Source organism: Hirundo rustica, chromosome 1 (assembly GCF_015227805.2).
Source record: "Hirundo rustica isolate bHirRus1 chromosome 1, bHirRus1.pri.v3, whole genome shotgun sequence".
Taxonomy (NCBI): domain Eukaryota; kingdom Metazoa; phylum Chordata; class Aves; order Passeriformes; family Hirundinidae; genus Hirundo; species Hirundo rustica.
In genome coordinates, this window is record NC_053450.1 from 154,771,402 (window position 1) to 154,793,266 (window position 21,865).

The window sequence follows — 21,865 nt, forward strand, 5'->3', positions numbered from 1 at the left end:
GATCCTGAATTTCTCCTGGAATTTGGGAAAACCCAAAATCGATCCCGCATTTTTCCGGGGTTGGCAGCTGGGATTTGGGAAAGCCAGAAAGGGAATTCCGAATTTCTCCTGGGATTTGGGAAAACCCAAAATCGATCCCGCATTTTTCCGGGGTTGGCAGCTGGGATTTGGGAAAGCCAGAAAGGGGAATCCCGAATTTCTCGTGGGATTTGGGTAAAACCCAAAAGGGATCCGGAATTTCTCCTGGGATTTGCGAAAACCCAAAATCGATCCCACATTTTTCCGGGGTTGGCAGCTGGGATTTGGGAAAGCCAGAAAGGGAATCCCGAATTTCTCCTGGGGTTTGGGTAAAACCCAAAAGGGATCCTGAATTTCTCCTGGAATTTGGGAAAACCCAAAATTGATCCCACATTTCTGCCGGGGTTAGCGGCTGGGATATGGGGAAAGCAAAAAAAGGGAATCCCGAATTTCTCGTGGGATTTGGGTAAAACCCAAAAGGGATCCTGAATTTCTCCTGGAATTTGGGAAAACCCAAAAGGAACACAAAGTTCTCCTGGAACTGGCAGCTGGAATTTGGGAAAACCCAAAAGGGAATCCCAAACTCCCCCTGGAATTTGGGAAAACCCAAAAGGAATCTTGAACTTCTCCTGGAATTTGGGAAAGCCCAAAAGGAATCCCGAATTTCTCCTGGGATTTGGGTAAAACCCAAAAGGGATTGCGAATTTCTCCTGGAATTGGCAGCTGGGATTTGGGGAAGCCAAAAGGATCCTGAATTATTTCTGGGATTTGCGAAAACCCAAAATTGATCCCACATTTCTCCCGGGGTTATCAGCTGGAATTTGGGAAAACCCAAAAGGAATCTTGAACTTCTCCTGGAATTTGGGAAAGCCCAAAAGGAATCCCGAATTTCTCCTGAGATTCGGGTAAAACCCAAATGGAATCCTGAATTTCCCCTGGGATTGGCTGGATTTGGGAAAGCCCAAAAGGAATCCTGAATTTCTTCTGGGATTTGGGAAAGCCAAAAGGGATCCCAAATTTCTCCTGGAATTTGGGTAAAACCCAAAAGTGATCGCGAATTTCTCCTGGAATTGGCAGCTGGGATTTGGGGAAGCCAAAAAGGATCCTGAATTGTTTCTGGGATTTGGGAAAACCCAAAAGGATCCTGAATTTCTCCTGGAATTTGGGAAAACCCAAAATTGGTCCCAAATTTCTCCTGAAGTTAGTGGCTGAGATTTGGGAAAACCCAAAAGGGAATCCCGAATTTCTCCTGGGATTTGGGTAAAACCCAAAAGGGATCACGAATTTCTCCTGGAATTTGGGAAAGCCCAAAAATGACTGTGAATTTCTCCTGGAATTGGCAGCTGGGATTTGGGAAAACCCAAAAGGAATCCCAAACTTCTCCTGGAATTTGGGAAAACCCAAAAGGAATTGTAGACTTCTCTTAGAATTTGGGAAAGCTCAAAAGGGATCCTGAATTTCTCCTGTTATTTGGGAAAGTCCAAAAGGAATCCAAAACTTCTCCTGGAATTTGGGAAAGCCCAAAAATTATTCCAAATTTCTCCTGGAACTGGCGGCTGGAATTTGGGAAAACCCAAAAGGGATCCCCAATTCCTCCTGGAGTTAGCGGCTGAGGTTTGGGAAAACCCAAAATTTATCCAAAATTTCTCCCAGGGTTAGCGGCTGGGATTTGGGAAAGCCAAAAAGGGAATCCTGAATTTCTTCTGGAATTTGGGAAAACCCAAAAGGAATTGTGAACTTTTCTCAGAATTTGGGAAAGCCCCAAAATGATTGCAAATTTCTCCTGGAATTGGCTCCTGGGATTCGTGAAACCCCAAAAAACGGTCGCCAGTTTCTCTCGGGGTTAGTGGCTGAGATTTGGGAAAGCCAAAAAGGGAATCCCAAACTTCTCCTGGGATTTGGGAAAACCCAAAAGGAATCCTGAATTAGCTGCTGGAATTGGTGAAAACCCGAAAGGAATCCCAAACTTCTCCTGGAATTTGGGAAAACCCAAAAAAACGGTCCCCAAATTTCTCTCGGGGTTAGTGGCTGAGATTTGGGAAAACCCAAAAGGGATCCCAAATTACTCCTGGAATTAGCTGCTGGAATTGGGGAAAACCCAAAAGGAATCCCAAACTTCTCCTGGAGTTTGGGATAGCCCAAAAATGATTGCGAATTTCTCCTGGAATTGGCAGCTGGGATTTGGGAAAACCCAGAAATTATCCCGAACTTCTCCTGGAATTTGGGAAAACGAAAAAGGGATCCTGAATTCCTTCTGGAATTTGGGAAGGCCCAGAAGGGATCCCAAACCTCTCCTGGAATTGGCAGCTGGGATTTGGGAAAGCTCAAAAGGGATCCTGATTTTCTCCTGGAATTTGGGAAAGCCCAAAAATGATCCCAAATTTCTCCTGGAGTTTGGGAAAGCCCAAAAGAGATTCCAAACTTCTCCTGGAATTTGGGAAAACCCAAAAAAACGGTCCCCGAATTTCTCTCGGGGTTAGTGGCTGAGATTTGGGAAAACCCAAAAGGGATCCCAAATTACTCCTGGAATTAGCTGCTGGAATTGGGGAAAACCCAAAAGGAATCCCGAACTTCTCCTGGAATTTGGGAAAGCCCAAAAATGATTGCGAATTTCTCCTGGAATTGGCAGCTGGGATTTGGGAAAACCCAGAAATTATCCCGAACTTCTCCTGGAATTTGGGAAAACCAAAAAGGGATCCTGAATTCCTTCTGCAATCTGGGAAAACCCAAAAGGAATCCCGAATTTCTCCTGGAATTGGCAGCTGGGATTTGGGAAAGCTCAAAAGGGATCCTGAATTCCTCCTGGAATTTGGGAAAGCCCAAAAATGATCCCAAATTTCTCCCCCAAAAGAGATCCCGAACTTCTCCTGGAATTGGCAGTAAGAATTATTATTTCTCTATTAAATGAATTCTTTATTAATAAATTCTTTATTGCCAAATGCTTTATCACTGTGTTCTCTATTTCACATCAAATTCTCTCTTATTAAACTTTAATTATTCAATTAAACTTTAATTATTCAATTATTTTTTATAAATTATTTATTATCAAATTGTCTATTTGTTATTAATTTAATAATCCCAAATCTATTGGATCGATTTCCTATTAATTATTAAATTATTCTTATTACATTCTCTGCTTATACAGAAATTATTATTAAATTTACTGTCAATTATATAAATCCTTTATTATTTCTCTTTTTATTAATAAATTCTTTGTTACTAAATTCTCTGTCATAAAATTTTCTATTTATTATATTAATTATTTCTTTCTCAATTTATTAATAAATTCTTTGGTTTCAAATTCTCTACTATTAATTTCCCTACAATTAGTCTCTCTATTTATTATTGAATTCTCTATTATTAATTAAATCCTATCATTCAATATCAAATTTATTATTATATGCTTCATCATTTAATTATCTATTTATTACAACTTATTAATTAAGACCCTATTTTTTTCTTAAATCCTATTTATTATTAAATTCTCTATTATTGAAATCTTTATCATCAAATTTTCCATTATTAAATTACTGCATTCTCCATTATTAAAATCTCATTAAATTCTTTCTTTAAAATGCCATTAAATTCTTATTAAATTATTTATCACTAAATTCTCTGCTATTAAATTATAATGAAATTCTTTATTATAAATTCTCCATTATTAAATTCGTATTAAATTTCAAATTATTAATTCTGTCATTAAATCACTAATAAATCCTTCTACGATAAAATCCTCCGTTATTAAATTCTTATTAAATTCCTCATTATAAATTCCCTAATATGAAATGATTATTAAATTCTCTATTATTAAATTCTTATAAAATTCTTTATTATAAATTCCCTAATATGAAATTATTATTAAATTCTCTATTATTAAATAAAATTCTTCATTCTAAATGCAGTTATTACTTATTACTTACTTATGACTTATTAACTATTATTTATTAACTACTATTACTTAATGATTATTATTATTAATTATTAGTTATTAATTATTTTGATCCCTTTACCTTCTCCAGGTAACCCCGCGGCTCCTCCGGCCACTCCTCGCTTCTCCAGGAAATCTCCTCCGCGCCTCTGGAAAAACGGGAATGAGGGAGGAGATCCGGCACGGATCCATCCCGGAGAATTCCCAAGGGAAATCCCAGACTTCCCCAGGATTCCTCTCAGCCTCAAAAATTCCAACCCCCGGCCAGAAAATTCCGGCTTTTTCCGGAGCGAGTGGGAAATTCCTGGAATTCCATTCTTGGGTGGGAATAAGGGGCTGCAGTGCCTTTGGGAGAACAGGAATTCCTGGGAATTCCTCAGGGATTCCTGGGATTTCCTCAGGAATTCTCGGGATTTCCTCAGGAATTCCCGGGATTTCTCACTGGTAGAACAAGAATTTCCAGGATTTCCTCAGGAATTCCCAAGATTTCCTCACTGGTAGAACAGGAATTCCCAGGATTCCCTCAGGAATTCCCGGGACTCCCTCCATACCTCTGGCAGAACAGGAATTCCTGGGATTTCCTCAGGAATTCCTGGGATTTCCTCATCGGTGGAACAGGAATTTCCAGGATTTCCACAGGAATTCCCAGGATTCCCTCAGGAATTCCCGGGATTCCCTCCATACCTCTGGCAGAACAGATATTCTTGGGATCTCCTCAGGGATTCCCAGGATTTCCTCATTGGTAGAACAGGAATTTCCAGGATTCCCTCAGGAATTCCCGGGATTCCCTCCATACCTCTGGCAGAACAGATATTCCTGGGATCTCCTCAGGGATTCCTGGGATTTCCTCAGGAATTCCCGGGATTTCTCATTGGAAGAACAGGATTTTCCAGGATTTCCACAGGAATTTCCAGGATTTCCTCAGGAATTCCCAAGATTTCCTCACTGGTAGAACAGGAATTCCCAGGATTCCCTCAGGAATTCCCAGGATTTCCTCAGGAATTCCCAGGATTCCCTCCATACCTCTGGCAGAACAGATATTCCTGGGATCTCCTCAGGGATTCCTGAGATTTCCTCGGGAATTCCCGGGATTTCCTCATTGGTAGAACAGGATTTTCCAGGATTTCCACAGGAATTTCCAGGATTTCCACAGGAATTTCCAGGATTCCCTCAGGAATTCGCGGGATTTCCTCAGGAATTCCCAAGATTTCCTCACTGGTAGAACAGGAATTTCCAGGATTCCCTCAGAAATTCCCCGGATTTCCTCAGGAATTCCCAAGATTTCCTCACTGGTAGAACAGGAATTCCCAGGATTCCCTCAGGAATTCCCGGGATTTCCTCAGGAATTCCCGGGATTCCCTCCATACCTCTGGCAGAACAGATATTCCTGGGATCTCCTCAGCTCCTTGCTGCTCTGGACGTGGAATCCCGTGAACGATTCCTCCATTTCCTCCTTGCAGCCGGACCGGATGAATTCCAGGAATTGCTGGAAAATTCCCGGCCATCTCTTCTCCACCGGGAATTCCTTCACGCCCAGCTGGCTGGAAAAGGAAGCGGGATTGGGATTTTCCATCTTCATTCCCCAACGATTCTGGATTTCCCCTTTCGAATCCGGGAATGTTCTCCAGGATTCGATAGAAACACGGGGCTGGGGAAAAACTGGGAATGTTTTCCTGGAAAAGGGAGAATTCCAGGATCTAAAGGAGGTCCAGGAGAGCTGGAGAGGGATTTGGGATAAGGGATGCAGGGACAGGAAAACAGGGAATGGCTTCCCATTGGAAAACTGGAGATTTTGATGGGATTTTGGGACGGAATTCCTGGAAGTTTCCAAAAAAAAAAAAAAAGTTGGAGAATCCTGGGATAGCGGGAATTCCTTCAGCTCCATTCCCACCCCAAACCATTCCCGGATAATGCTAAATGAGAATTCCATTAAAAACCCTTCAAATTCTCTTTAAGTACAACAAAAATCCTTTTTGGAAAGAAGGGAACCAAAAATTAAAAAAAAATCCAAATTGCGCGTGGGACAGAGAAATCATCCGGAATTTTTGGAATCGATCCCGGATTTCCTGCTTCGTGCTGGATATTCCAAAATATTCCTGACAAATCTCTGCTGGGAATTCCGGTGGAAAAGCCGGACAGGAGTTGAGGAGCTCCCGGAGAGCTCGGGGAAAAAAGGGATTCCTGTGCCATGGATGCTCTGAGGGATTGGGAATGTTTTCCAGGGGGGAAAAAAAGTTATGGAATTGAGGGAGGAATTGGGATTTGGGAGGAATTTGGGCTGGATGGTATCAGCCATCCCTATGGAATAATCCTGATGGAATTGAGTCCATGAAAATCCTGGGATTTCAGGAGAACATCCGTCCTCTCATTTCCACGTGGAATTAATCCCAGGATTTCAGGAAAACATGGAATGAACCCCAGGGGCTCCATTGCCCGCTCTCCCCTCGGCCACAGATCCATTCCTGGATCCATTCCCAGCAGGAATCCAGGCAGGGGTAGATCCCACGCTGCTCTGGGAACAGCCCCGCCCAGAATTCCCAATGATCCCATTCCCACGATGCATTCCCAATGATCCATTCCCAATGATCCCTTCCCATGATCCATTCCCAGGATCCATTCCCAATGATCCCATTCCCAAGCATCCGTTCCAAATGATCCATTCCCATTGATCCCATTCTCAATGTTCCATTCCAAGGATTCCATTCCCAAGATCCCACAGAATTCCCCAGGATCCATTCCCAGTGATCCATTCCCATGATGCATTCCCAATGATCTCTTCCCAGTGATCCATTTCCAATAATCCGTTCCCAGGATCCATTCTCAGTTATCCATTCCCAGGATCCATTCCCATTGATCCCATTCCCATTGATCCCATTCCCAGGATCCATTCCCAATGATCCCATTCCCAAGCATCCATTCCCAGTGATCCATTCCCAGGATCCAATCCCAATGATCCGTTCCAAGGATCCCATTCCCAAGATCCCACAGAATTCCCCAGGATCCATTCCCAGTGATCCATTCCCATGATGCATTCCCAATGATCTCTTCCCAATGATCCATTCCAAATGATCCATTCCCAGGATCCATTCTCAGTTATCCATTCCCAGGATCCATTCCCATTGATCCCATTCCCAGGATCCATTCCCAATGATCTGTTCCCAGGATCCATTCCCAATGATCCGTTCCCAGGATCCAATCCCAATGATCTGTTCCCAGGATCCATTCCCAATGATCCATTCCCAGGATCCATTCCCAATGATCTGTTCCCAGGATCCATTCCCAATGATCCCATTCCCAGGATCCATTCCCAGGATCCATTCCATGCTCACATGTCGCGGCCGCTGCAGGAGCTCAGGGTTCCCTCCAGGACAGATCCATCGGCCAAGGAAATTTTTCCCTGCGGACATAAATCCGGGATCAGGAGACTCCCGATTGGATAAATTCTCTATTTCCCCAAAAGGAGAAAAAAAAAAATCCCCAAAACTTGACCAAAAACGTCCCATAAAATCCCGGGAAAAAAACAAAAAACCAAAAAAAACCCCCAAAATTCCAAACACTCACCCCAAAACTGCCCCTTAAAACCCAATAAAAACCCCAAAAAAAGAGAAAAAAAATCCCAAAAACTCAAATTAAAAAAAAAAACCCATACAAACAAAACCCAAAGGCAATAAAACATCCAAATCCCAAAATATTCCCAAAATTCCCCAAAACCTCCCAGCTGCGGCTTTCCTCCGGGGAATGAGGCTGATAATTATCCCAAAAAATGAGAAAAAGGGGGCTGTGGGGTGTTTTTTTAGGAGCGGGAAGGAAACGAATCCGTCGGAAATTCCAGGAGGAGGAGGAGGAGTAAATTCCAGGAGGAGGAAATTCCCACCTTTCCGATGATCGTCAGATCTTCCGTGAAATTCCCTTCGTAGACCGAGTCGTCCTCCAGGAGCAGAATTCCCGAACCCTTGGGACGAAAGGAAAAGTTGGGAATTGCTGGCACGAGCTTTCCCCACCTGCTCGAAGTCATCCCAGGAAAAAAAAAAAAAAAAAAATCGATGGGATGCGGAATTCCATTTTTTATATTTAAAAAACAAAAATAAAATTTCCTTTTTGACGTTCCGGAGAAGCTCCAAGGAAAACCCACGGAGACGTCAATGATTCCGTGGATTTTTCCGAGGAAAAAGGAGCAAAAATCGGGATCCTGTGCCGGGATTGTCACGGGGTCAAACTCGTGGTGCTCCAGATCCTGGGATATTTTAGGGAATGATCATTCTTTGGGAAAGGATTCCAAGAAAACCGTGACCGAGCGGAATCCGTGCAGGAGAGGGATCCGAAAGGATCCAAATCCAACTCCCGGCACATCCCAACAATCCCGCCCTGGGGGCGTTGTCTGAATGCTCCCGGTAGCGTTGTGCCCATCCCATGGAATTCCAGGGAATAATTCCTATCCGTAGGGAATTTTCTTCCCACTGGGATTTATCCCATCATTTAAACCCCAAGGTTTCTTCAGCCGGGAAACATGGACACTTCCAGAGCCGGAATATTTTCCTCTGGAACAGTTTCCATTGTGGAAAAATCCCAGTTTTCCAAGAGAAGCTGCTTGGTCCCGGCAATTTTCCAGGGAGAAATTTGGGAATTTTCCAGGGAAAACTGGGAATTTTCCAGGGAAAACTGGAGTGGCCGCTCCCACCTGGAAGCCTTGGGAAGTTAAAGGAACCTCTGGCATTTTGGTTCTCTGTGGAGGTTTTTCGGGAAGCGCGAACAGAGCTGTCGGATTTTTTGAAGGATGGATTTCCCACGGGAAGCCATGTTTTTATTCCAACGCTAATTCCCTTTGCTTTCCCCACCAAATTCCTGACTTTCCATGAAAATGGACGGGTGAACTCCTGTTTGAAAAGTCAGGATTTCCCGATTTCCGGGAAAAGATGGAATGTTAGGGAATGGTTTGGGCTGGAAGGAACCTTCAGGATCATCCATGCCCAGGGATCTCCAACTATCCCAAACTACTCCGGACCTGGCCTTGGGCACTTCCAGGGATCCAGGAGCAGCCAACGCTTCTCTGGGAATTCCATCCCAGCCCATCCAAGCCAGGAATTCTTTCCCAATATCCCATCTAACCCCGCCCCCTGGAAGGGGAGAAGAAACAAGACTCAACCAAGCCCTTGTTCTTCCAAACCATTATTTTGGGAAAATCATGGAATATCCTGAGCGGGAAGGACCCACAAGGATCCCAAATCCAACCCCCGGCCCTGCACAGACATCCCAACGATCCCACCCTGTCCTGGAGAGTTGTCCAAACATTCCATGGACCTCTGGGCAGCCTTTGGAATGCCCCCGTTTCCTTGGGAACGTCCATCCCTGGCCCTGATCTCCAACCCCCTTCGTCCTCCAAGACAAAGTCGGGATTGAAACCTCAGCGGTGAATTCCCCAATCCCAGGGATTCCCGGATCCCAGGGAAACCTTGGACTCACCACCATCTTGTCGGCGTGGAACGTCCTCTGGTAGCAGAGCCCCGACTGGGTCACCACGATGCCTTCTCCGTGTCTGTGGTCATCCAACCACATCCCGATGTACCGCTCGCCTCTGGAACGCAAGGGAAAACCCAAATGCTGGATTCTCCCCCTTTTCCCGGCTCTCAATCCATCGGATTTGTCCCGTCGAGGGCGGCTTTTCCCGACACAACGCTCCGGGCTGGGCGTCCCACACCAGCTGAGCTCCGGGAATGTTTTCCAAGGAATTCAAACCTTCCATCCCCAATGCATCCATCCCAAAGCTCCGGGATTTATCCCACCAAACCCAAAGCTCAGCTCCATCCCACCTTTACCTCTCCTTGTCCTCCCAGATTCCGTAGCCGTTCTTTTTGTCCTTTTCCCAGTGGCCCGTGTATTTGAAGGGATGCTGGGCCGAGAAGTTCTCCAGGATCCCAAACCCTTGGCGCACGTCGTCCTCGAAGTAACCTTTGTAGACCAGGTCATTCCCATACCTGCGGGAAGAGGGATGGAATTCCAGCCTGGGAATATCTGAGCAGGGAAGCGTGGAGGCGGAGCTCATCCGTCTCGAAATATTCCAAGTATTTGTCCGACGGCGCTGAATCAGATCCTTGTTGGCTGTTGGGAAGCCGGACTTTCCAGAGCTTCCCAAATTATCCAAGGACTCAACAGATGATGGGCTTGGAATTGTCCTGGGAGAGGCTTTGACCTCTCAGCAGCCTGGGCACACGGAGCTCTGGTGAATCCAGGCTGGAAAACTGGATCCACTGGAAGGAGGCCAGGCTTGGATCCACCCCTTGGTGGTGGTCACCAGCCTTTCCTTGGATTGCTCCCTCTGGGAAGAGCAGCTCCGAGGGGGAATAAGGAGCAGAACATCCAGGCTTGTCGGGGGCTTACCCTACATTGAGGTGGTTTCAGGGTCCTTTGCCCCCCTGCACAGCTCTGAGCCGAGCCGAAGGAAGAGACGGAGTCTTCAGGTTTAGATTTCTCAAGGTTGCATACTTCGTTTATTGTTTCTTACCTTACAATTTTCTCGGAGTCCGACAAGATGTTCGCAGCTGCATGGACTCCTCACGTCTCCCCCTGAGCTGGGCTGTCCTTATCTTTTATACTAATTGTTACGTATTTCTTGTTTACTATTTCTTACCAATGTCTATCACTATTACTAAAAAGGTCATCTTTACTCTGACCCAATCCTCACTAACTACTTTGTGCCACGTCAATGCAGAAATGGAGTGAGGGAAGGAGAAGGAAGAAGAAGGAGGCAAGTCCCCAAATTCTCCATCTTGTCCCCATTCGCTTCAATGCTAGGAATCTAAAATTACTACTTTTTTCACCCTGTGATAAGCTAAACTACGATTTTTCGCACTCTTGTGGCCTGTAAACCCTCTCTCAGTGTAGGAAGTTTTTCCCATGGACTGAGATCAAAGCCAGGGTCCCTCTGGGCTCTGGGCTGGGGTCCCAGACCCCCCTGCCCAGGTCCCTGACCCTCCAGGGCAGCCAAAGGAATGCTCTGGACTCCAACACAGGCTGGAGGCCAGGCCCATCCCAGTTGGAATGTTGGCTCTGTCCCACTCGGCACGGAGAAATCAGGGATAGGGATGAGCAGGAACCATGGGCAGCCCAGGGATCCCAGTTCCCAAAGCATTTGGGGTGAGCTCGGATGGGAAAATTCCAGGGAGAGCTCAGAGCTCCTTCCAGGACCTAAAGGGGCTCCAGGAGAGCTGGAGAGGGACTGGGGACAAGGGATGGAGGGACAGGACACAGGGAATGGTTTCAAACTGGTGAGATGGGATTTGGGGAAAGAATTCCTGGCTGGGAGGGTGGGGAGGGGCCAGGCTGGAATTCCCAGAGCAGCTGTGGCTGTCCCTGGATCCCTGGAATGTCCAAGGAAAGGTTGGACAGGGCTTGGAGCAGCCTGGGACAGTGGGAAGTGTCCCTGTCCATGGAGTGGGTTCATCCTTAAATCTCCTAAAAAAATTCCGGAATTCTAAACGCCCCACAAAGCACTTCCAGACTTTCAGGGAACATCTTGAAATCCCCGGAACCCTCCTTTTCCCTGGAACCCAGCCCCGGATTTTACTTACTCACAGATTCCGTAGCCCCTCATCTTGCCCCGGTACCAGTGGCACTTGTAGCAGTCGTAGCGATCCTCGGAGCGCCGCGGGACCAGGCGGATCCCAAACCTGCCGGGGGCACGTGGAAAAGGTCGGCGTGGAAAAGGCCGGCGTGGAAAAGGCCGGCGTGGAAAAGGCCGGCGTGGAAAAAGTCAGCATGGAAAAGGCCAGCATGGAAAATGGCGACTCCATGGTGTGGATGAAGTTTAAAAACCAAATTCAATTTCATGGGATTGGTTTTCTTTCTATAAAAAGTCATTTCAGTTTACAAAAGGTTCTAAAAGGATCTTAAAAGGTTTAAAAAAGGATCAGAAAATAACTTTATGACAGTTCCTAGGAAGAAATACCCACAGATTCTGGGAACTAGCATCAGATTCCAACCGGATGGAAAAAGCCGGCATGGAAAATGGCGACTCCATTGTGTGGATGAAATTTAAAAACCAATTTCAATTTCATGGGATTGGGGGTTTTTTTTCTGTTAAAAGCTCCTCATTTTAGTGAGGTTTATAAAAAGATTCGAAAATAAGACATTTCCTAGGAAGAAATTCCCATGGATTTGGGGATTTGAGATCCGATTCCAACTGGATGGAAAAAGCCAACATGGAAAATGGCGATTCCATTGTGTGGATGAAGTTTAAAAACCAATTTCAATTTCATGGGATTTGCTTTTTCTCTGTTAAAAAAACTCCTCATTTTAGTGAGGTTTATAAAAGATTTGAAAATAATTTCAAGACATTTCCATGGATGTTGGGATCTGGCACCAGATTCCAGCTGGATGGAAAAAGCCGGCATGGAAAATAGCGACTCCATTGTGTGAATGTAGTTCAAAAATAATTTCATAGAATTTGGTTTTTTCTGTTAAAGAACTCCTCATTTCAGTGAGGTTTATAAAAGGATCTAAAAATCACTTTGAGACACTTCCTAGGAATAAATTCCCATGGATTTGGGGATTTGAGATCCAATTCCAACCGGACGGAAAAAGCCGGCATGGAAAATGGCGACTCCATTGTGTGGATGAAATTTAAAAACCAATTTCAATTTCAGGGGATTTGCTTTTTTTCTGGTAAAAAACTCCTCATTTTAGTGAGGTTTATAAAAATATTTGAAAATAAGACATTTCCTAGGAAGAAAATTCCTATGGATTTGGGGATCTGGCATCAGATTTCAGCTGGATGGAAAAAGTCGGCATGGAAAATGGTGACTCCATTGTGTGGATGTAGTTCAAAAATAATTTCATAGAATTGTTTTTTTCTGTTAAAGAACTCCTCATTTCAGTGAGGTTTATAAAAGGATCTAAAAATCACTTTGAGACACTTCCTAGGAATAAATTCCCATGGATTTGGGGATTTGAGATCCGATTCCAACCGGACAGAAAAAGCTGGCATGGAAAATGGCGATGCCATTGTGTGGATGAAATTTAAAAACCAATTTCAATTTCATGGGATTGGGGGTTTTTTTTCTGTTAAAAGCTCCTCATTTTAGTGAGGTTTATAAAAAGATTTGAAAATAAGACATTTCCTAGGAAGAAATTCCCATGGATTTGGGGATTTGAGATCCGATTCCAACCGGATGGAAAAAGCCAACATGGAAAATGGCGATCCCATTGTGTGGATGAAGTTTAAAAACCAATTTCAATTTCATGGGATTTGCTTTTTCTCTGTTAAAAAAACTCCTCATTTTAGTGAGGTTTATAAAAGATTTGAAAATAATTTCAAGACATTTCCATGGATGTTGGGATCTGGCACCAGATTCCAGCTGGATGGAAAAAGCCGGCATGGAAAATAGCGACTCCATTGTGTGGATATAGTTCAAAAACAATTTCACAGAATTTGGTTTTTTCTGTTAAAGAACTCCTCATTTCAGTGAGGTTTATAAAAGGATCTAAAAATCACTTTGAGACACTTCCTAGGAATAAATTCCCATGGATTTGGGGATTTGAGATCCAATTCCAACCGGACGGAAAAAGCCGGCATGGAAAATGGCGACTCCATTGTGTGGATGAAATTTAAAAACCAACTTCAATTTCGTGGGATTTGCTTTTTTTCTGGTAAAAAACTCCTCATTTAGTGAGGTTTATAAAAATATTTGAAAATAAGACATTTCTTAGGAAGAAATTCCCCCAGATTTGGGGATCTGGCATCAGATTCCAACTGGATGGAAAAAGCTGGCATGGAAAATGGCGACTCCATTGTGTGGATGAAATTTAAAAACCAATTTCAATTTCAAGGGATTGGGGTTTTTTTTTCTGTTAAAAGCTCCTCATTTTAGTGAGGTTTATAAAAAGATTCGAAAATAAGACATTTCCTAGGAAGAAATTCCCATGGATTTGGGGATTTGAGATCCGATTCCAACCAGATGGAAAAAGCTGGCATGGAAAATGGCGACTCCATTGTGTGGATGAAATTTAAAAACCAATTTCAATTTCGTGGGATTTGCTTTTTTTCTGGTAAAAAACTCCTCATTTAGTGAGGTTTATAAAAAGATTCGAAAATAAGACATTTCCTAGGAAGAAATTCCCACAGATTTGGGGATCTGGCATCAAATTCCAGCTGGATGGAAAAAGCCAACATGGAAAATGGCGATTCCATTGTGTGGATGAAGTTTAAAAACCAATTTCAATTTCATGGGATTTGCTTTTTCTCTGTTAAAAAAACTCCTCATTTTAGTGAGGTTTATAAAAGATTTGAAAATAACTTCAAGACATTTCCATGGATGTTGGGATCTGGCACCAGACTCCCGCTGGATGGAAGAAGCTGGCATGGAAAATGGCGACTCCATTGTGTGGATGTAGTTCAAAAATAATTTCACAGAATTTGTTTTTTTCTGTTAAAGAACTCCTCATTTCAGTGAGGTTTATAAAAGGATCTAAAAATCACTTTGAGACACTTCCTAGGAATAAATTCCCATGGATTTGGGGATTTGAGATCCAATTCCAACCGGATGGAAAAAGCCAACATGGAAAATGGCGACTCCATTGTGTGGATGAAATTTAAAAACCAATTTCAATTTTGTGGGATTGGGTTTTTTTTTTCTGTTAAAAGCTCCTCATTTTAGTGAGGTTTATAAAAAGATTAGAAAATAAGACATTTCCTAGGAAGAATGGGATTTGAGATCCGATTCCAACCGGACGGAAAAAGCCGGCATGGAAAATAGCGACTCCATTGTGTGGATGAAATTTAAAAACCAATTTCAATTTCATGGGATTTGCTTTTTTTCTGGTAAAAAACTCCTCATTTTAGTGAGGTTTATAAAAATAATTGAAAATAACTTCAAGACATTTCCTAGGGAATAAATCCCCATGGATTTGGGGATCTGGGATCAGATTCCAGCTGGATGGAAAAAGCCGGCATGGAAAATGGCGACTCCATTGTGTGGATGTAGTTCAAAAATAATTTCATAGAATTTGGTTTTTTCTGTTAAAGAACTCCTCATTTCAGTGAGGTTTATAAAAGGATCTAAAAATCACTTTGAGACACTTCCTAGGAAGAAATTCCCATGGATTTTGGGATCTGGGATCAGATTCCAGCTGGATGGAAAAAGCCGGCATGGAAAATGGCGACTTCTTTGTAGAGGACGAAGTTTAAAAACCGACTTCAATTTCATGGGATTGCTTTTCTTTCTGTAAAAACTCATTTCAGTTTATAAAAGGTTCTAAAAGGATCTAAAAGGTTTAAAAAAAAAGATCAGAAAATAACTTTAATACATTTCCTAGGGATAAATTCCTATGGATTTGGGGATCTGGCATCAGATTTCAGCTGGATGGAAAAAGCCGGCATGGAAAATGGCGACTCCGTTGTGTGGATGCAGTTCCAAAACCAACTTCAATTTCATGGAATTTGCTTTTTTTCTGTTAAAAAAAACTTCTCGTTTTAGTGAGGTTTATAAAAAGATTTGAAAATAAGACATTTCCTAGGAATAAATTCCCATGGATTTGGGGATTTGAGACCCGATTCCAGCTGGATGGAAAAAGCCGGCACGGAAAATGGCGACTCCGTTGTGTGGATGCAGTTCAAAAACCAACTTCAATTTCATGGGATTGGGCTTTTTTTTTTTTTTCCTGTAAAAACTCATTTCAGTTTACAAAAGGTTCTAAAAGGTCTATAAAAGGATCTGAAAATCACTTTGAGACACTTCCTAGGAAGAAATTCCCACAGATTCTGGGATCTGGGATCAGATTCCAGCTGGATGGAAAAAGCCGGCACGGAAAATGGCAACTCCATTGTGTAGATGAAGTTTAAAAACCGATTTCAATTTCATGGGATTCAGGGTTTTTTCCTGTTAAAAACCAACTCATTTAAATGAAGTTTATAAAAGGATCTAAAAATCACTTTAAGAGGCTCCCTAGGAATAAATCCCCACAGATTTTGGGGATCTGGGATCAGATTCCAGCCCACGGGGTCGGCCCCTTCTCTCCAGGTTCCGGCCTCGGGCAGGAAGGATCCATCCCAGTTTATCTGAAAAGCAGGGAATATCCCGTTTCCCAAGGCTTACCCGTGCTCCAGGCCCTCCCGGAAATCCCCGACGTGGTTGCGTCCATCGCGCCACTTCAGCGTCCCCCTGGAATCCAAGGAATTCTCTCGCAAGGGACATTCCCAGACGGAACAGCAGCCACCAAAGCCCAGCCTAAACATTTCCCCCAGCTTAGACGGAGCTTTGAGCCCAGTGGAACGTGCCCACGGCAGGGGGTTGGAACTGGATTTTCCCCCTTCGGGTCTTTTCCAACACAAACCATTCCCAGATTTTATGGCAAACAACCGAAAAACTCCTCGGAGGAACAGAGAGAAGACAAAAGGCAGCTCCAGGCCTTGGTTTTCAGCGGGAGGATTTAATCCCATAATGTTTTCCTGCTCTGGGATGAGTGGGAAGAACCCATTCCATCCCCTAATCCCAAAAGTATTTTCCGGAGGTGCCTTTAGGTGCTCGCACGCGGATCCTTAATTAATGACAGGGATGAATCCGAGTTCCGTCCCCTGGTGACGCCCCAGCCTGGAATTCCAGCCAGTGGGAAAACAGAGAGGAATAACAGTCCCAAGGGATAGTGAAATCCATGTTCGGTTTTGTGGGGGCTGGAAAAACGATCCCAGGAGGAGATAACGGAGCAAGGAGAGCCGGGAATGGTCGATGATGGTGAAATTCCCGCCCGGCCGTGCCCAGGTCCGGAGCGATTCCCGTCCCTCCCCGTCTCCCACTCCGCCCACGCCCAGTGAGAGCTTGAATTCCGGCCTCATCCCAGAAAAATCACATTCCCAAGCCGGGCACAACGGAATTACAAAATCTTGGAACGGGTTTGGGTTGGAAAGACCTTAAAGATCATCTCATCCCACGGGCACCGACGCCTCCCACCATCCCAGCGCGCTCCAACCCCGCCTTGGACACTTCCAGGGATCCGGGGACAGCTTCTCTGGGAATTCCATCCCAGCCCGGAATTCCATCCCGAGGTTTAATCCAGACCTCCTCCGGGTCGGTTTGGCGGGAGATGGCGAAACACCAAAACCATGACGAGGTTGTTTGACTTTCGCCCGAGGTTGTTGTTTCAAACACCTCCACGGGGACTGGCGCCTCTCCAGCTTTTCCAGAGGATTGCTCGGACACGTTTGGAATGGCAACATTCGAATTCCAGAGCTCGGACGCCTTTGAAATTTCCGTATTTGAACGGATTTCCTTTGGCATCGCGGGCGGGAATGGAAAAGGGGAGCAGGCAAAGGGGATGAGGGAACAGCTGGAGCTGGGCCAGGTTTAGGCTGGATTTTAGGAAAAAGGTTTTTCCCCCGGAAGGTGTCAGGCACTGAACATTCCCTGGGGAATGGGAACATTCCCAAGGCTCCTCCAGGAGTTTGGACAGGGTGGGATTGTTGGGATGTCCGTGCCAGGCTTGGAGCTGGACTCGATCCCTGTGAGTCCTTCCCACTGAGGATATTCCAGAATTCCATGTCTGCTCCAGGCACGAGGACAATTAAGCCACACCTGAGCCGGAGTCTGGCCTCTCCCCACCCCAGGTCACCCGGAATTCCGGGAATTCCAGGACAGACACCGGAGAACGCCGACGTTTTTGCCAAAGAGCCCAAATTCCCACAGCTCCACTCGTGTGCTCCTCCCTCAGAAATCCCAGAGCAGCCACCAAGGCCAAGATGCTGCTCCGGAAACTTCCAGCAACAAAATCCCGGCAGAGGAATGCCAGGAGTGGGAAGGGAACTCAAATCCAAGGAACTGAACACCTGAAGTCCCTTAATTCTGCCCCAGGTTTCCTGGGATGCCTCACCCGAGTCACTCCACGGGAGCGAGGTTTGGATGGATCCCAGTTTTCCAGCCCTAAGGCACGGGAGGACAAAAACCAGGAGACGGTTTTGAGGGAGAGAAGGCGGAGATGATCCAAGGGTCTCCTGCCCAAAACGCTTCCACGGAATATCCAGGATTCCGTTTTGGATTTGGGGTTGGAACAGGATTCAAATCCCTTCCAAGCCCAAATTCCGGATTCTTTCATGATTTTAGGGCTCTCTCAAACCGAGTCTCTCTCCATCCTTTTTTGCTTCCAGAGCAAACTGGGTTAAAATTCATGGAAAATCAAATTTCCCAAGGTTTTGGTGGCTGAGGAGCTTGGTCACATTCCAGGTCTCTTCCCAAAAAAACCCCAGACTCTTCTCTATCCTATATCCAAAAAAATTTTTAATTGGGAGCTTTGACTTCCAGACATTCCCTCACTTGAACCCGGACTTACTGAGCAGTTCCCACATTCCCATTTGAGCTCCTTTTGCACTTAAGCTTCTCCTAATTCCTGGGATAAAAGTTTGGAGGTTTCAAGTTTGGATGAAGTCCGAGGAGGTTTTGATAGCAGAGAATAAAATTATTCTCCTTTTTATTGGGAATTCTCCTCGTCGTGAGGGTGAGATTTCCACAGCCTAGGCCGAGATCTTGGTTTTAGGCCAAGCCTAAATCCTAAGTCGAGGCACCAGCCCGTGCTGCACCTCAGGGTGACCACCGCCACATTTCTGGGGACGCCTTTAGGATTTAATCCATAAACCATGGATGAGGCATCCACAACAAATCCCAAGGTTTAGGAGTCAGGCTTTGCTAAGCCTGCCCTCAAGGCCAGAATTCCCGCAGGGAATGAGCGAGGCAGGAATCAGAGAGCCGGGCCCGGATTCACATCCAAAACCTCACTGAGAATCAAATTCTGACCTAATTCCCACCCTGGAAGTGCCCAGAAGAGGAGCGGATGTGGTTGAGAGACCTGGAGAAGTCTGGAGAAACCTTGGAGATCTTTCCCAGCCTTCACGGGAACACCAGGTCAGCACTTCCAACCTTATTCCCACTGGGAAAAGTGACCTGGAGAAGTTTGGGTTGACCTTGGAGACCTTTCCCAACCTTCAGGGAAACTCTGAGCCAGCACTTCCATCTTTATTCCCACTTGGAACAGAGACCTGGAGAAGCCTGGAAAGACCTTGGAGATCTTTCCCAACCTTCACGGAAAGCGCAAACCAGAACTTCCAACATTATTCCCACTTGGAAAAGTGACCTGGAAAAGTCTGGAAAAACCTTGGATATCCTTCCCAACGCTCACAGAAACTCTGAGCCAGCACTTCCAACCTTATTCCCACTGGGAAAAGTGACCTGGAGAAGTTTGGGTTGACCTTGGAGACCTTTCCCAACCTTCACGGAAACACCAAGCTCTCCAGAACTTCCAACCTCATTAAAACTTGGAAAAGTGGCCCGAGAAGGCACTTCCAACCTAATTCCCACTTGGAAAAGTCGCCCAGAAGGTTCCTTACTTGCCGTGGGGCTTCCCCCGGAGCCGCTCACCCTCGCAGGAGGCCCCTCCTTCATGAGAAGTTTGGGTCGACCTTGGAGACCTTCCCCAACCTTCAGGGAAACTCTGAGCCAGCACTTCCATCTTTATTCCCACTTGGAACAGTGACCTGGAGAAGCCTGGAAAGACCTTGGAGATCTTCCCCAACCTTCACGGAAAGAGCAAACCAGAACTTCCAGACTCATTCCAACTTGGAGCAGTCACCTGGAGAAGTTTGGGTTGACCATGAAAATCTTTCCCAACCTTCACGGAAACACCAAGCTCTCCAACACTTCCACCCTTATTCCCACTTGGAAAAGTGGCCCAGAAGGTTCCTTACTTGCCGTGGGGCTTCCCCCAGAGCCGCTCACCCTCGCAGGAGGCCCCTCCTTCATGAGAAGTTTGGGTTGACCTTGGAGATCTTTCCCAACCTTCACGGAAACACCAAACTAGAACTTCCAGACTCATTCCAACTTGGAACAGTGACCTGGAGAAACCTGGAAAGACCTTGGAGATCTTTCCCAACCTTCACGGAAACACCAAACCAGAACTTCCAGACTCATTCCAACTTGGAACAGTCACCTGGAGATGTTTGGGTTGACCTTGGAGATCTTTCCCAGCCTTCACAGAAGCCCCAAACCTGCACTTCCATCCTTTTTCCCACTTGGAACAGTGACCTGGAGAAGTCTGGAAAAACCTTGGGGATCGTTCCCAGCCTTCATGGAAACACCAAGCCAGCACTTCCAACCTTATTCCCACTGGGAAAAGTGACCTGGAGAAGTTTGGGTTAACCTTGGAGACCTTTCCCAACCTTCACGGAAACACCAAGTTCTCTGGAACTTCCAACCTCATTAAAACTTGGAAAAGTGGCCCGAGAAGGCACTTCCAACCTAATTCCCACTTGGAAAAGGGGCCCAGAAGGTTCCTTACTTGCCGTGGGGCTTCCCCCAGAGCCGCTCACCCTCGCAGGAGGCCCCTCCTTCAGGAGAAGTTTGGGTTGACCTTGGAGGTCTTCCCCAACCTTCAGGGAAACTCTAAGCCAGCACTTCCATCTTTATTCCCACTTGGAACAGTGACCTGGAGAAACCTGGAAAGACCTTGGAGATCTTTCCCAACCTTCACGGAAACACCAAACCAGAACTTCCAGACTCATTCCAACTTGGAACAGTCACCTGGAGATGTTTGGGTTGACCTTGGAGATCTTTCCCAGCCTTCACAGAAGCCCCAAACCTGCACTTCCATCCTTTTTCCCACTTGGAACAGTGACCTGGAGAAGTCTGGAAAAACCTTGGAGATCTTTCCCAGCCTTCATGGAAACACCAAGCCAGCACTTCCAACCTTATTCCCGCTGGGAAAAGTGACCGGGAGAAGTTTGGGTTGACCTTGGAGGTCTTTCCCAACCTTCATGGAAAGAGCAAACCAGCACTTCCAACATTATTCCCACTTGGAAAAGTGACCTGGAAAAGTCTGGAAAAACCTTGGATATCCTTCCCAACGCTCACAGAAACTCTGAGCCAGCAATTCCAACCTTATTCCCGCTGGGAAAAGTGACCTGGAGAAGTTTGGGTTGACCTTGGAGACCTTTCCCAACCTTCACGGAAACACCAAGCTCTCCAGGACTTCCAACCTAATTCCCACTTGGAAAAGTGGCCCAGAAGGTTCCTTACTTGCCGTGGGGCTTCCCCCGGAGCCACCCAACCTTGTAGGAGGCCCCTCCTTCATGAGAAGTTTGGGTTGACCTTGGAGGTCTTCCCCAACCTTCAGGGAAACTCTGAGCCAGCACTTCCATCTTTATTCCCACTTGGAACAGTGACCTGGAGAAGCCTGGAAAGACCTTGGAGATCTTTCCCAACCTCCACGGAAACACCAAACCAGAACTTCCAGACTCATTCCAACTTGGAACAGTCACCTGGAGATGTTTGGGTTGACCATGAAGATCTTTCCCAACCTTCACGGGAACACCAAGCTCTCCAACACTTCCATCCTTATTCCCACTTGGAAAAGTGGCCCAGGAGATTCCTTACTTGCCGTGGGGCTTCCCCCAGAGCCGCTCACCCTCGCAGGAGGCCCCTCCTTCATGAGAAGTTTGGGTTGACCTTGGAGACCTTTCCCAACCTTCACGGAAACACCAAACCTGCAATTCCATCCTTATTCCCACTTGGAACAGTGACCTGGAGAAACTTGGAAAGACCTTGGAGATCTTTCCCAACCTCCACGGAAACACCAAACCAGCACTTCCAACCTTATTCCCACTTGGAAAAGTGACCTGGAAAAGCCTGGAAAAACCTTGGATATCCTTCCCAACGCTCACAGAAACTCTGAGCCAGCACTTCCAACCTTATTCCCACTGGGAAAAGTGACCTGGAGAAGTTTGGGTTGACCTTGGAGACCTTTCCCAACCTTCACGGAAACACCAAGCTCTCCGGAACTTCCAACCTAATTCCCACTTGGAAAAGGGGCCCAGGAGATTCCTTACTTGCCGTGGGGCTTCCCCCAGAGCCGCTCACCCTCGCAGGAGGCCCCTCCTTCAGGAGAAGTTTG

At 45.7% G+C, this 21,865-nt stretch overlaps 1 protein-coding gene across 2 annotated transcripts in view; it reads right to left on the bottom strand.

Moving 5' to 3' along the window:
• The window catches only part of ALS2CL (ALS2 C-terminal like), a 56,665-nt gene that overhangs the window by 17,210 nt on the left and 17,590 nt on the right, over positions 1-21,865 (bottom strand). Inside the window, exons 11-18 of one of the 2 annotated variants that reach the window (XM_040071140.2) lie at positions 16,033-16,098; positions 11,512-11,610; positions 9,760-9,918; positions 9,407-9,518; positions 7,821-7,898; positions 7,276-7,343; positions 5,314-5,487; positions 4,029-4,095 (exon numbers count right to left, since the gene is read on the bottom strand). In XM_040071140.2, coding sequence (XP_039927074.1) covers positions 4,029-4,095; positions 5,314-5,487; positions 7,276-7,343; positions 7,821-7,898; positions 9,407-9,518; positions 9,760-9,918; positions 11,512-11,610; positions 16,033-16,098 — 823 coding nt within the window. The remainder of the gene's footprint in view (positions 1-4,028; positions 4,096-5,313; positions 5,488-7,275; positions 7,344-7,820; positions 7,899-9,406; positions 9,519-9,759; positions 9,919-11,511; positions 11,611-16,032; positions 16,099-21,865) is intronic. The other variant, XM_058421830.1, reaches the window with a different exon arrangement.